This window comes from Microcebus murinus, chromosome 10, assembly GCF_040939455.1.
Source record: "Microcebus murinus isolate Inina chromosome 10, M.murinus_Inina_mat1.0, whole genome shotgun sequence".
NCBI lineage: Eukaryota > Metazoa > Chordata > Mammalia > Primates > Cheirogaleidae > Microcebus > Microcebus murinus.
The window spans coordinates 54566082-54581378 of NC_134113.1; the positions used below are offsets into that span (position 1 = coordinate 54566082).

At 50.7% G+C, this 15297-nt stretch overlaps 1 protein-coding gene across 3 annotated transcripts in view; it reads right to left on the reverse strand.

Annotated features, from left to right (window-relative positions):
* NCKAP5L (NCK associated protein 5 like) overlaps positions 1-15297 on the reverse strand; it is a 35578-nt gene that overhangs the window by 5574 nt on the left and 14707 nt on the right. Inside the window, exons 2-7 of one of the 3 annotated variants that reach the window (XM_012761821.3) lie at positions 8155-8198; positions 5620-5748; positions 4891-4959; positions 4736-4774; positions 3944-4063; positions 971-1087 (exon numbers count right to left, since the gene is read on the reverse strand). In XM_012761821.3, the coding sequence (XP_012617275.1) occupies positions 971-1087; positions 3944-4063; positions 4736-4774; positions 4891-4959; positions 5620-5742 (468 nt within the window). In that variant the 5' untranslated portion in view covers positions 5743-5748; positions 8155-8198. Of the gene's footprint in view, positions 1-970; positions 1088-3943; positions 4064-4735; positions 4775-4890; positions 4960-5619; positions 5749-8136; positions 8199-15297 lie in introns of all 3 variants that reach the window. The other 2 variants (XM_012761763.2, XM_012761757.3) reach the window with 2 other exon arrangements.

The following is a 15297-nucleotide window of genomic DNA, read 5'->3' on the forward strand; positions in this document are numbered from 1 at the left end:
GGATCCTGTTCCAGGGCTAGGCTGGGCATAACTGGGTAAGCCAGGAACAGAGCTGGCCTGGTTGTATCTGTGTCCCCAAAACGAATTCACTGCAACTCAGATATGAAAGCTCAGCTTCCTCAAGGGTTGCTGAGCCCTGGTTACCCCAACTCTTCTTCCTGGCACACTTGTGGTCAGGTAAGCATTCCATATCCCTTTCTTGACTATCCCAGCCCCCTACTCCCCACAGCTGTTTGGATCAGCAGGGTTGACGGCCTGTAACTCTCACCGCTATGCTTGTCCCAGGGGAGGAAGGCCTGTCTTCCTATTTCTCAGGCTCCAGAAAGAACACGTAAGGAGAGGGTATGATGTGGCCAAGTCCTAAGTCAGTCACTGTGGGCAAGCCCAGTCCCTCTCAGGTCAGACAGCTGGCCCTGCTGACCGGATCCCCAGCAGGAGAGGGGATTGGGGGTGACTCCATGCAAATCCTTTCCTGCTGTTGCCTAACCCCTTCTTGTGTGTACTTAGTCTGGTACAGTGGTTAACTACATAGGCTCTGGGGTCAGACTGTGTAAGTTCAAGTCCCAGTTCTATCTAGCTACATGACCCTCTGCAAGTTATCTGACCTGTAAGTTACTTCATTGTGTCATCTGTAAAATGGGATAGTAATTACATTTAACTTCTTAAAATAAGACAACATCCAAGGTGTTCCACACAGTGCCTGGCATGGAGCAAGAGCTCATTAAGTGTTAACTATGACTCTCCGTGCATTACTAATGCATTTGTTCATAGTGCCAGTGGGTGGTGGTGGGGATCTGTTTTTCTTGGCATGAGGCCGACAGCTGGGGGCTCACACTTCCAGCCTGGACAAGACTGTGTACACTGGGAAATACCCCTTCCCTAGGGGCCCGTTAGGAAACAGCAGCGGCCGGCAGTGCTGACGAGGCCTCTAGCTGGTGAGGCCACAGACCACTGTGCCCAGCTCTCCTACCTCTCTCTGTCCGACGCAGTGCCCCAGAGGCAGTGAGGCGGCTGGTCCCTCAGTGGAACTTATTAAGGAGGGGGAGGCTGGTGGCTCTGATGGCGGCTGCAGCGGGGTGAGTGGGATCTGAAGACAGAGAGGCACAGTGAGCAAAGTAGCTATCTGGCCCTGGGTCCCTGCGCCCTCAGGAAGCCAGGTCTTCCCAGTCAAGTGTTCTTCAGGGTCTCTCCTGGCCAAGGTGCAGCTCTTGCTGCTGTCCCCACCCACTGGTAAGACGAGCCTCAGAACACAGCACAGGTAGATTTGAAGATGGTGCAAGCCGAGGTGCCAGGGAGTAGGACTGGTCAGAGGACTTTGGAGAAACAGGAATAACCCAGGCCCAGAAGGCAGTGGCAGGTTTAACCCAGGGCACCCACGCCAGCTCCAGGTCTGCTCTACTTTTCTGTGGGGCTCCTCCCCTATTACAAAGAGGGCTACTGCAAAGGTCCCTTCCAGCTCTGACTACCTGTCATCCAAGGATCGCAAGGATGGCTGAGACTAATGGTCTTAGATGTTCTTAGAAAAGAGATGGCAGGGAGCTATCATTTATGTCTTCCCCTACCTGGTCTCATGTGAACCATCTACTCTGAGGATTGCAAAAGTAAGATTTATTTATTTATTTATTTTTCTTTTCTTTCTTTCTTTTTATTTTAGTGTATTATGGGGTACAAGTGTTAAGGTTACGTATATTGCCCATGCCCCCCCTTCCCCCCCAAAATAAGATTTAATCATGGGCCCTTCTCTCTCAGTCCCTGAGAATGTGATTTCCTTCTCCCAGGCATCACAATTAGATATAAGTCAGATTTAACTTTTCCCTCTCCCTCGTTCTCTGCAGCCTTTAAACCCCGTCTCTACCTCCCCTCTGGCCAGCTGCAGCTGGCTCCTTTAGCCCAGATTTTTCCTCCCTGGCCTGGATGCCCTCAGCAATAATCAGTCTCCTTGACCTACTTTGATGGCCTTTCAATCTTCCATGTACAAGGCAGCCTAAAGCATCTTTTTCTTTTCTAAAGCATCTTTGTGCTCAAAAGCCTCCTGTGCCTGCCCCTTGCCCATGGAAACAAGTGTGAACTCCCCTGCAGGCATTCCGGGCCTGGCCTGCCAACTCCTCCCCGGTCACTGGTTCTTGCCCTGACGTTTTCTCCAGCTTTCTCTCCCTTGCTGTCCCTTCACATGTCCTCTGCTCCATCCAAGTTGAACAGCTTGCCACTCCCTAGGCCTCCCTGCCTGTGGATCTTTGCTTCTGCTGCTCTTTCCACAGGGAATCCCCTCTCCCCAGCCCCTATGCTACTCTTTTTAAATCTTCCACTCGTCAAGGCCTTGGTCTAATGTTATCTCCTTAAAGGAACCTTTCTCAGCCATTGTCTGAAGGCCTCTCCCTGCTGCCCCCTGGACTCCTGGACATTCTTTGTAGCTGCATCAGCTCCCAGCCGTCCCAGCCTTCCAAGGTCATGTTTGCCCTGTATAGGCCACAGCCCTTAGGTGGAGCCTGGTGATTCAGTCCAATTCCATACATGTTGGCAAAGGCCCCGCTCACAATAAGATCTTAATTTGCATTTGTGCAAAGGGGCTTTCATCCTAGCAAAGCACAACCTGGGAATCACATTAATGATAAATAGCTGCCACTTACTATCTACTACAGGCCAAGCACTACATAGTATCTCATTTAATCATCACAACTAACCTGCAACATGGGTATTTTTATGCCTGTTTACAAGGGAAAAACTGTAGTCTGTAAAGTTAAACAATTTGCCCAAGGTCATACAATTATTAAGAAAGTAGCTAAGTTAGGGATCCAACCCAAGTTCATCTGAGGCCAAGGATCACGCTCTTTCCATCATGTCACGTTACCTCTGGGAAAGATAAATCTATTGCCTAAAACTCCCAGAGTTCATTTAGGTAAAAAGTAAATGACTGAAGGGCTCTACTCTCTGTTATCAGCAATCACTGGCAAGTGTGTGGCGGGGGGCTTGGCTTGGCTGGTGTGGTTAGCCTCTGGGGATTCCAGGGTGAGCCCTGCGGCAGGGAGAACTGCAGTCACCACTGCTGAGTCAGTCTCTGCTCTGCACCTGCCTCGTGAGAAGGGGGCTCCAGAAAGGGCATGGTGACAAGGGGCTTCCTCTGCAAGGGGTCAGGCTTCCTAGTGAGTGGAAGGACTCCCTGCTCAAGCCTGGGGCCCACAGCTGCGTGGTTTGCATCAGAAAGACAGACACACACGTACACATAGAGAGTACTTTTCTTCTTGTCAAAGTGAGGGGAAGGGGCTGGTGACCTCAGAAACAACTGACTGTCCACCTCAGGCATCTGGAGCTGCTCCTGACCTTCTACCCCATGTCTTACCCCCTCTGTGGGGGATCCTGACAGAGTAACCTCAGGTGACACCTTCATTCAGCCCAGGACTCATTCCCAATAGCCTCCCGCTTCCCCTGGGGAAGGCAGGTGGCAGTGCTGGTAGCAGAAACCAGCGTCTGTGAACACGCGCCGTGTCAGTGTATGCAACTATCCCTGCACAAGTTATCAGGACTCAAGTGCCTTTCCTGACCTCTCTGTGACACTCAGCCCCACCCCTGCCCTTGGCCAAGAATGGGCCGTATCAGTGGCCAAGAGGCCTCTTGGAAGCTTGAAAGAACTGCGTTTGCAGCCTCCACCCATCCCCTCACACGGGGCAAGCGCAAGTGCAAACCTTCTCTGTCAACAAGAAGGGAAGCCATCCAGCTGGGAGAGGAGCACCTGGAGGTGGGGGACGGCCAAGCTTGAGGGGACTCAGGTAGTTTTCACCCCATCTAAGGTGCAAACCCATCAGGCCAGCAGGCCTTCCCCAGATGGCCACAGACCCCAGAACGGAGGGGGCTGGCTGATGGCCTGCTTCTCTAGTCGGATGTGGGAAGGAACAGTGATGCTGAAGATGGAGGCAGGGCTATGACAGGGAGAAGCCCATGTGCCCACCTGAGGGAGAGAGCCTGTTGTGAGCTGGAGTTTTTGCTGAAACAGGGCGCTCAGCATCTGGTTCTGCCGTTCCAGGTCAAACACCCTCTTCTTCAGCTTGATGCACTCCTCTCTCAGGTCCTGCCGCCGTCGGGGACCAGGCAGAGGAAGAGAAGGGGAGGGTGGTGGGGAGAGGGAGAGCGGTGTGAACACAGTTCTCTTCATCAGGGCAGTGGCACAGATCCTGCCTGGAGGCCCCAGGACACCTGCTGGGCAGGCCTTTCTCCTGCAGCCTCATTCTAAGAGGGATCAGAACCTGCCAATGTCTGTAGCTCTAGCATCTTCTGGGGATGCTAAATTCTCTAAAGTCTACCACCCATGGTGAGGGATAAGTCCCATTCTCTTTGTCACCTTTCCTGTGGCTGGAGCCAACCCCCTGCCTTTTAGAAACCACACATCAAAGAAGGGCCCATATAAGACAGAGGAAGACCTTGGGGTCAAAGTGGCCCATATGTGGAGAAGTTATCCACAGTGCATAAGTAAATATTTAGAAACCACTTATGCTCATATCATTGACTGCTGTAAGGGCCATCACAGAAACCAGCTGGGGCCAGGGTAAGGGAAAGATTTGAGCCCAAATCAGTTACCACAGCTCAGAGACTTGGCCTTACCTAGTCTCACCCCTGCCTCCAGAGCAGTATGGACCTGCCCCTAGTAAAAGCTTAGCTGAGCAGGCTTGGGGTCCCAGAAGGGCGTCTCCCGCTGTACCCAGGGTGTCTGGGTTCAAAGAGAACGTCTTCTGCCACTACTCACCTTCTGGTTCAGCAGTGCCTGCACCACGTGGTTGGCAACCTGGGGACAGAAAGTCCCAAGGCAATGCTGTCAGCTGACCCACCTTCTGCCTGAAGCAGACTAGCCATGCCCCCATTCTCCACCCCAGCGCCAGTCCCACGGCAGGCCCCACAGACCTCATCCAGACAGCGCTCATACGTCTCCCGCTGGTTTTCATTGGCCTGGGCAAGTGCTGAGTTCTCCGCCTGCAGGAGGGAGGGAGGAAGAGGCAAAAAGGAGGCTTTGGGGACTATTCTTGCCCCAGGGCACATTCCTTCTTGGGGAGGCCCCAAGGAGTCTGCTAGCTCCAGCTCTAGGCTGTGATCAGGTTCTCACAGGACGATCAGGTTTTCATAGGACAAGGCTGACACAGAGAAGCAAGAGCAGCAAAAGGGCAGAGTTGAGTGGGCTGAGGAGACCTTGAGCTGGGAGGTGGGCAGAGGAGGCTTCGGGTGCGGGCAGGTTAAGGTTGTGGCCAGGGGCCTGATTTGAGGATCTGCATTCTTGTCCCTTAACTCTTGAGCCTGGGTCAGCCAACTCCTTCCTCCTGTGGCTTGTGACCACTCCTTTTCCCCCAGAGCTAGCAGGGGATTAAAGTTGGGGAGAAGAGAGGTGAAGAAAAGAAGGGAGACGTTTGAGAGTTAGGACAGCACACCCTGCATGCTTCCTGTCCTTGAGCTGCCACCTGGGCTGGAGACCTAAGAGCAGGGAATGGGATTCTCAGAGGAGCTCTGTGAAAGAAAGGTCCAGCTCTCCTCCAGCCTGGTGAAACAGCTGGAGAAGAAGGCCCACCCACACCCAAAAGACATGTACTAAGCTAAGAGGAAGGGGCAGCTCTGCCACCCCCACCCTGCCCTGTGCCGCACCTCCAATTCCCGTAGTCGGTGCAGAAGCTCCTGGCAGGCACCCTGTTCCATGCTGCCATCACCACCCTCTCCTGGCCTCGGGTTTCCAGGACCCCCAGCTGGCTGGTCCATGGCCTCCGACATCACACCCTGGGAACAAGTGAGAGAAGCTCCAGCAGGCTACTCCAGGGCATGGGGGAGGAGAGTGGAGGAGGAGGACAAAGATGAAATTCTTCAGTATTCATGGAGTTTAGATCGGTGTGACCTATGTGCATGACAGTGTAACAACTCAGGATCAGGCTGGGAGGCTTCCAGTCATGGGGCAGACACATAGATACTCTTCCCGTCTTACAAACAGAGACCATTGTTTTAGAAACCCCTTTACTCCCACACACCCTATCATACACACACTGAGCAGGGAGCTGGGAAACCTGATTTCTCTGCTGGGATTAGCCTCAAACTGGAGAGTCATTCAGCCTCCCTGTGCCTCAATCTCCCCATTTATAAGTAACACCAACATCACCTAATCTCACTCAGTATTTACAAACAAGGGTTAGGTCTGCAAAAGAAATTTGAAGAAGTTAAAAAAAACCCTATTTAACCCTTATTCATAACTGTAACAATATTATTCATTCACTCATTCATTCACAGACATAGTCTCTTTCTGTAGCATGGGCTAGAGTGCCATGGCGTCAGCCTAGCTCACAGCAACCTCAAACTCCTGGGCTCAAGTGATCCTCCATCTTCAGCTTCCCAAATAGCTAGGACTACAGGCATGCATCACCATTCCTGGTTAATTTTTTCTATTTTTAGTAGAGACGGGTCTCGCTCTTTCTCAGCCTGGTCTCGAACTCCTGAGCTCAATCGACTCTCCCACCTCAGCCTCCCAGAATGCTAGGATTATGGGCCACTGTGCCTGGCAAATAATAATAATTTAAACTAATTTATTTATTTGTTTTGAGACAGAGTCTCACTCTGTTACCCCAGCTAGAGTGCCATGGCGTCAGCCTAGCTCACAGCAACCTCCAACTCCTGGGCTCAAGCAATCCTCCTGCCTCAGCCTCCCGAGTAGCTGGGACTACAGACATGCGCCACCATGCCCAGCTAATTTTTTCTATATATTTTTAGTTGGCCAATTAATTTGTTTCTATTTTTAGTAGAGACAGGGTCTCACTCTTGCTCAGGCTGGTTTTGAACTCCTGACCTCAAGCAATCTGCACGCCTCAGCCTCCCAGAGTGCTAGGATTACAGGTGTGTGAGCCACCACGCCCGGCCTAAACTAATTTAACAAGACAAAACAATTAAGATTTTGTCCTGATGATCAGTAGTCTCCTGCTTGGGACAGGGACATACTCTAGGTAGTGGAGACAATGGACAAAACCCTGGCTTTGTACCAAAAGGCTCAATCTGACTCTGCCCATTATAAGCTGGGCAAACACATGAAAACTTGCTTAGCTCATTCATTCACTTGGTCCACCAATTGGTCTTCCGTTTCTTAATTCTGAGAAATGGGCAGAAGAATTCTTCCTTTCTTATATGGTCATTGTGAGGATCAAATGTGACCACCTAGGGAAAGCACCCTGAGACCAGCTTACAAAGGTGCTGTCAACATGACTTGTACATTATTGGAGAACAGAGCTAGGCCCAGAGCCCTGAGTTCCAGTCCAGGCTACAGTGCTCACGTGCTGGGTTACCCAGGGTGAGGCCCCTCTCCCTGGGCCTCGGGCTGTTCTTGGACACAGTGGGAGGCACCCTGCATGCCTCCAAGGTTCTCCTTTCTAGCGCCAGCAGCACTGGCACTCACCGCCCTGGAGGAGCTAGGCCCTGGAGGACCTGCCTCTTTGTGCATGCTGGTCTCTCTCCTGGGGTCTCTGGATGTCACCTCCTCCTTTCCACTTGGCTAACTCCTTCCCAGACATTCTTCAGGGCTCCCACACCAAGCCTGGGTTAGGTGCTGCTCCTGCAAGGTTCTATACTGGGCTCCCCCACTAGGCGGTCCACTCCACGAGGGCAAAGACATTGCATTCACTTCCCTGTTTAAACTCGCACACCTCCTGGTGGCACACCCCTGGCATGTAGGAGACAGACTCATGACTACACAGAATACTGCAATGACCACACATGGCAGAGCCAGGGCTCTGAACTGCCACCATGTGATCCTCTCACCCCACCAAACATTGCCATTGTTACTAGGTTTAACTGACTGGTCTTCATCTTCCATTTGAGCTCCAATTTCTCTGCTAGAGGAAAGTGCTTGTTTTCTTCTTCTGCACACATATTGTGGAGGTTTCCAGTGGGAACCTTTCTTATTAGAAAAGAGTGAAAGCCCCCAGTCTACCACTGACTATTCCATTGCCCCTGCCTTGTCCCACTGGAGCCCCCATGAAAGAGGTGCAGAGCTTTTGGACCACAAGAGAGAGGGCAGCAACTCAGCAGCTCACCACCCAGGCATCTGAGCGCCTGCTCCTCCATCCTCTACAGTGGGGACCAGGGGTGCCTCTCCCACCCCCACCATGCACAGGCCCCAACGTCCCTCACCTGTCTCTGCAACCTCACCTAGGTGGGCACACTCACTCTAGCAGCCGGAACGGTCACCTTGCCTGTGGAGAAACAGGGAGAGGATGTCAGCCATGCATTCCACAAGCATTTATCAGGCTCCTGCCACGTGCCAGGCACGGGGACATGGCAGGGAACATGCCAGAGATAGCCCTGCCTTTATGAAGCTTCCACTCTACTGGGTGAGGCAGACAATATACCACGCTGGGTTGTGATAGGCACTGGAGATGACAATAAAGCAGAGACCTGAGTGAAGTGCAGATGAAACCCTGGAGTGGGAAAAGCATTTGGGGCAGAGGAAAGAGCCAGTGCAAAGGTCCCCAGTTCTCAGCCAGGAACCAGTTGGGTAGCAGATGGGAATGAACAGTCACACGCGGTACTTTACGACCCTCGTACAACATACATTGTCTTCTTTAGTCCTCTTAACCACAGAGGGAGTTTATATATTTTAGATGAGGAAACTGAGGAACAGGAAGTCCACGTGCATATACATGGAGTGCAACCTGTGTGACGAGCAGCCCATCGCATCAGGTTCTCCCAAGCTCGGAAGCAGGGGACCAGCCTGGAGGAGGAAGCAGGCTCCGCAGGCAAAGGACATTGCCCAAACCACATGACTGGTGCACAAAGCACCTGGGTAGGCCTGGGTTCCCCTACTCTGTGGCCCTTCTGCACATGTCCAAGGGGTACTGTGAGCCCCACAGGACAACTTACATTTAAGCTCTGTGCAGTCCCAGGGCTCCTCACAGGCAGAGCCCTAGAGCTCTGCAGTAGGACAGATCTAGGTTAGAATCCTGACTCTAAAGAATCTCTTTCCTTACCTAAAAAATGCAGATATGAACACTTAGCCAAAGGGTTGTTGGAGGATGAAATGAGGTAATGTATGTAGAGTGTCTGGCATGAACTCAATACATGGAGCTTGTCATATTATCCCATGCTGACACAGGCACAGTACAAAGCCTGGAGTTGCTGCAGAGCCTGCTGCTTCCTTGTCTGTTCACACAGAGCTAAACCCCAAGTCCCAGGCCCGTCACCCCGGGGTCTCAGCTGCAGGGACACCCGAAGATCTCAGAGTGCCGTCCACCTGCTCTGCCCCTGGAGGCTTCCTCCCAGCCAGCTCTCCGGCCCCAGGGCCAGTCCGGCCTTCACCTTCCTCTCCTGAAACCCAAAGAAGAGAAGCAACTGGATGCTTTGAGGGCACAGGTTACAGTAAAAGGGGAGAATGCTTCTTTCTGAGTGTGTGCGCGTACACGCATGACAGGGGGCAGCAGACTTCTGAAACACTTAGAGGAAAAGGAAAAACTAGGCCGGGCGCGGTGGCTCACGCCTGTAATCCTAGCATTCTGGGAGGCCGAAGTGGGCAGATTGCTTGAGGTCAGGAGTTCGAGACCAGCCTGAGCAAGAGTGAGACCCCATCTCTACTATAAATAGAAAGAAATTAATTGGCCAACTAATATATATAGAAAAAAATTAGCCGGGTATGGTGGCGCATACCTGAGGCTGAGGCAACAGGATTGCTTGAACCCAGGAGTTTGAGGTTGCTGTGAGCTAAGCTGACGCCACAGCACTCACTCTAGCCTGGGAAACAAAACGAGACTCTGTCTCAAAAAAAAAAGGAAAAACTATGTAATACTCATTTTTAACACTCCACAATAATCCTTTTGTTATTTTAACATCATAAAAATGTATCGTTTAGCTTGGTTTGCTTGTAACATTTCATGTTTGATATACTTAGAAATATGTACGCCTGGAAAAAAATGAACAAAATTCAAGAAATATCCTCCTTCCCAAACAAATAGGGGTTAAAACCAAAAAAAGCCACAGGCCACCCCACCCCACAACTCTGGTCTCTCTCATCGTCCTCTCGCTCTAGTTGGAGGCCACGATGCCCAGGAGAGGCCTACGCGATCACTAGCGTTTCCCTTTATCCCTCTCCATTCATTTCCCCACGGAGCCTTTAGGGGAGAGAGGAGTTGGGGGTGTGTGTGCTGTGGAGGGTGAGACAAAGTTAAGGTGAGGGAGGGGACCTGGATGAACAGGGCAGTGCCCAGAGGCACGAAAAAGCTAAAGCTAAAGCTAGGGAGAGCCCAAGGTTTTGTGTTCTTCATACAAAACAAAAACCAAACAAAGGGTGAGAGTAGTTAGTAGAATGCCTTTTCCTAAAAACACAAAAAGGCATGCAGGTTAGGAGCGAGGCCCAGACTGAGCACTGGCTGTGGCTTGTGTATGTGTGTGCCCAGTGTTTTTCTAGGTCCAGGAGGGTGGAGACCCCACACTTCACAAAGCCAACTGCTGCCACCTGCCAAAGCCGAGCCCCTGTGGATCCCGGCATGGGGAGGCCTGAGTGCCACTGGGGGTTGGAGTAGATCCCCCAATTCATAAGCCACCCCAGTGGCTTCCACTCCAGTGGTCCTTCCACGCACGTCTCTGTAGGCTCCAGCTGGAGCCTGAGGAGAGGCTCAGGAAACGCTGGCTGAAGGAAGGCTGTGACTCAGCCCATTCTGGGAGAAAAGCCTTCTGCCCTCACGCCGCGGTGGTCTGAGCCAACTCAGGATGGAGGGGCCTTCTCTGCCTCTGCAGGGCTGCCACAAGCAAGGGCAGGAGGCTGTCAGCTGAAACTGCTCAGAGCCACAGGGAAGAGACACCCGCATGTAAGCTTGGCGGGGAAGAGCACATGCCGTATGAATTGGACAGTAGTCCAAGTATGAGATTTCTAAAAGAAAACTTCCTGTGTCTTTACCCTCCTCTAGGGAATATAGAGATCCAGAGAGATCCCACTACTTCCAGCTCCAAATCGAAGCCTGAGCAGGAATTTGGCCCTTCAGAGTCTGGGTTTTCGGCTTCAATCTCACGGGAAAAAGCCAACCAGTCAATTTCCTGGTGACCATCCCTGCTGGGTGTGAGCAGCCCCTGGGCCTCCACAGACACCGAGCACCCCCCTCCTCCCTCAGGACCCACAACTCCCTCTACTCACAGCCTCTGTGCTCAGCCAGACCCCAGACCCGGAAAACCCCAGGCCTGGGTTTTTCACGATGGCCCTGGTTTCAAACATTCCTCCGGTGGTCCCACAATACATCCCGGATGTTGGGTCTGGAACACATGATGCCGGCCAGGCTGGGTAGGGACAGAACTACCCTGGGGTTGGGAACTCTAACTTGAATTGGAGGCTTCTCCCGCCAGAACTGCCAATGGAGGCACCTTCCCGCCCCCACAAAGGCCTGATTCAGAGGGAGGTGACCTCAGTGCCAAGGGGCGGGGGAGGAGGGAGGAAGAGCAGGCCCTCTCTGGCTTGTCCTTCAGAGTGGGTGTGGGGGGCAGTTTTGGGGCAGCTAGGGATAGGGAAGGTGGAGGCTCTTGCTCAGGGGTCTCTGGATGAGCTGGGGATACAGCTGAATGACTCTGAGCAACCGCTATCTTTTCAGCCTAGTCAGTCATGGGGGGGGCCCCAGTCCCCACCCCTTTAAAGCCAGGAGGGGACAGGGGGATTGAGGGCTTCAGAAGAGATCTGACTGTCCTGGCCTTTCAGTCAGCCAGACCAAAGGAGTGGGGTCTGTAGCTTCTACCTCTTCTCCAGCAGGGCACAGGCAAGACCCCTGCCTGGGCTCTGAGTCCAGGCCTGGGAGGAAGGAGCCAGAGAAGTGGCAGCAAGCCCGTCCTCCAATCCCCCAGCCCCCCTCTCCAGGCCCTCAGCCAAGGCCTCTGGCCCCTCATGAGCCCCTCACTCACCAGCTGTTCCCCCCAGAGTCCTCTAGGGAGAGAAGCCAGGGACCAGGAGGAGGGGGAGGGGTGGGCAGCTGTGGGAAGGCAGAGATGGAGAAGCTCACTTTAATAACAGAATCATCCATAACACCAACCGTTTCCCCTCCGTTCTCCTCCCCAGCTGTTTTCTGGAATCCCTTTCACCAGTCCCAGCCCTTTTTACCAGTCACACCCAAGAGTACACTTGTAAACAGCAATTTCTGCACCCAGGCAAACACCCTTTTCAGCCAAGAACAGCCCTGGGCTGCTGTGGGGCATGGGGCAGTGGAAGGACGGAGGCCTGGCTCACACGGCACTCCTGGCCTTAAAGTGGCCACTTAATCCCTGGCCCAAGGCATGTCTCAGCCCTAAGAATTCCAACCGGTGTCCTCCCTCCTCTGGGAAAGAGGGCAGACAAGAATTTCCTTCCCTCCTTCTGACAACTGGCACAGGAGACACAATGGCCCTTCTGAGAGGCATCTGTCCTTGGGGAAGGGGCCCACTGCACTGACCCTCCCCCCAACTTCCTCTTCACAGGCACCCCAGGAACCTCAACCTCCATGTGTGGGTTCTTGGGACCCGACAGCAGGATCAGTTCCAGCCCTTCCAGGCAGGGTAACATGTCCTCTCCTCTCCCTCGGAGCCCTCCTGTTCCCTGTCCACAGCATAACCAACAGCAAAAACAGCAGCTGCTGGGAATGGGGAGAGGGACGGGGTTCTGACACAATGGGTTTATTTATAGGACCACACACCAGGGGCTCTGCAGCCAAGCCTCCCAGGCCCCGCTCCCAACAGCGAGCTCAGCCCACTCTAGCCCGCCATGGGTACTGGGAAAAGCCTCAGACCAGAAGGCAGAAGTCTAGGCTAATTCTAACTTTGCATTTTGCTTACTTGCTGTGTGACTAGGCAAATCATTCAGTCTCTTTGAGACAAGTTTCTTTGCACCAAGTAGAGGTTCTAGAATAGTGTTTCTCAAAGTGTGGCCCAGGGACCCTGAGGCCCTCTCAAGGGGTCCATAAAAGGTCAAAACTATTTTCATAACACTACCAAGACATCATTTGCCTTTATTACTCTCATTCTGTCATGAGCATACAATGGCATTTTCCACAGACTATGTGGTGCGATATCACAGATTGAATATAGAAGCAGATAGGAGACTCCAGCTGCCTTCTGTTAAGTCAGATATGAAAGATTTGCAAAAATGAAGAACAGTGACACTCTTGATATTTTTGAAAATGTATAATTATATTTGATAAAAATGTTAATGGTTTATTATTTTTATATTTAAATGAATTAAATACATGAATAAAACTCTCAGTTCTAACTTATATGACAGTAAATGTCAATAACTATAATGCATATAAACAGAAGCTCTTTGAGGTCCTCAGACCAAAAAGTTTGAGAATCACTTTTCTAAAACACTGCTGTCCAGAACTTTCTGTGATGATGAAAATGTTTAGTTTGTGCTGTCCAATATGGTAGCCACTAGCTACATATGGCTACTGAGCACTTGAAATAGGTCTAATCCAGCTGAAGAACTGAACTTTAAAGTTAATCTTGGATAGTCACATGCAGCTAGTGGCTACTATACTGGAAGGGGGAAGTTTGAGAAGATCCCTGGGATTCCCTGACTTAAGCGCTCTAGGGCAAATGCTTCTTTCCACAGAGGCTGGGGGTGGAGGAGGGCCAGGACTCCACACGCTCTGGTCCCCAGGCTCGCACCTACACTACTTATCACTCCCCACCAGAGGAAGCCCTCCAGCCTCATGGTCAGTCCTGCCTGGCAAGCCTACCAGGCTTACTGCTGGAGTTGCCCTCTCGTTCTCTGCCATGACTACTTGACGCCTCTCCACTGTCCTCAAATTCTGGCCTACCATCTCCCCTCCTGTTCCCCCAGGAGATTAAAGCCAGTAAAGGGAAACTCCTTTAAACACATGCCACCATACTCCCAGCCCAGTGGGACTCCTCCCTACCTGCTCACTTCCTATTACAGCAGCCAAGGCCAGTCCCTCCTGCCCCAGACCACCCTCTTCTAGGCCTTCAGTGTCTACCTCCTGAAGAGATCTTTCCCATCTACCCTTCAAAGCTTCTCAGGTATCTTTCATCTTAAAAACAATCTTCTCTTGACATTTCTCCTGATATTGCCCTCTTCTGCCTTTCAAAGGCAAACTTCTTGGGAAAAAAAAAAGCGCCACCTTGTCATTCCTTCCTCAACCTGGTCCGATTTCAGCAGTAACTACAACGCTCAATCCAAACACTATCAGTCCTGATTCCCTTCTCAGGTATAAGTGACTACCTCCTCCTCGACATTTTATTATTATTTTTATTTTTTTTAGTTTTTACTATTTATTTTTTGTTTTTTCTTTTACAGACTCACTTCATGGCAGACATTTTATTATTTTTTAGAGACAGAGTCTCACTCTGTCACTTTGGCTAGAGTACAGTGATGTCATCTTAGCTCACTGCAACCTCAAACTCTTGGGCTCAAGCGATTCTCTTGGCTCAGCCTGCCCAGTAGCTGGGACTACAGGTGCATACCATGACACCTGGCTAATTTTTCTATTTTTTGTAGAGACGGGGTCTCTACAGACCAGCTCAGCTCAAACTCCTGAGCTGAAGCAATCTTCCTGCCTCAGCCTTTCAGAGTGCTAGGACCTCCTGGATTTTTTGTTAAGCTTTGAAATATAGTTCACATCTACAGAATTCACCCATTTAAAGTGTATACTTCAGTGTTTTTTTTTTGTATATTCAGAAATATGTATGATTATCACCACAGTCAATTTTAGAACATTTTTATTACCCCTTAATGCCCACTCCTAAACACTGGTCCCCCACCCCAGCCACTCGTCTATTTTCTATCACTATAGATTTCCCTGTTTTTGACATTTCATGTGAATGGAATCATATAACAGGTATTTTTTTTTTAATCAAACACAAATTTATATAACAGGTGTTTTTTGTGACTGCCTTCTTTGACTTTGCATGTTTCCGAGGTTTATCCATGTTGTGGCATCTATCAATATTTCATTTCTTTTTATGGCTTAATAATGTTCTACTGTATGGATGTACCATAATTTATCCATCCATTCTGTTGATGGATATTTGGATTGCTTCCACTCTTTAGCTACTGTGAATAATGTTGCTATGAGCATATATGTACTGTCGTTCCTCGGTATCCCCAAAGGATTGGATCTAGGACCTCCGAAGATACCAAAATCTGTGAACGTTCAATTCCCTAATGTAAAATGGTGCACTATTTGCATATAACCTATACACACCTCTTGGTATACTTTAAGTCATCTCTAGGTTACTTACAATACCTAATATAATGTAAATGCTCTGCAAATAGTTGTTATACTGTGTTGTTTTATAATTTGTATTACTTTTATTTTATTTTTTTATTTTTTG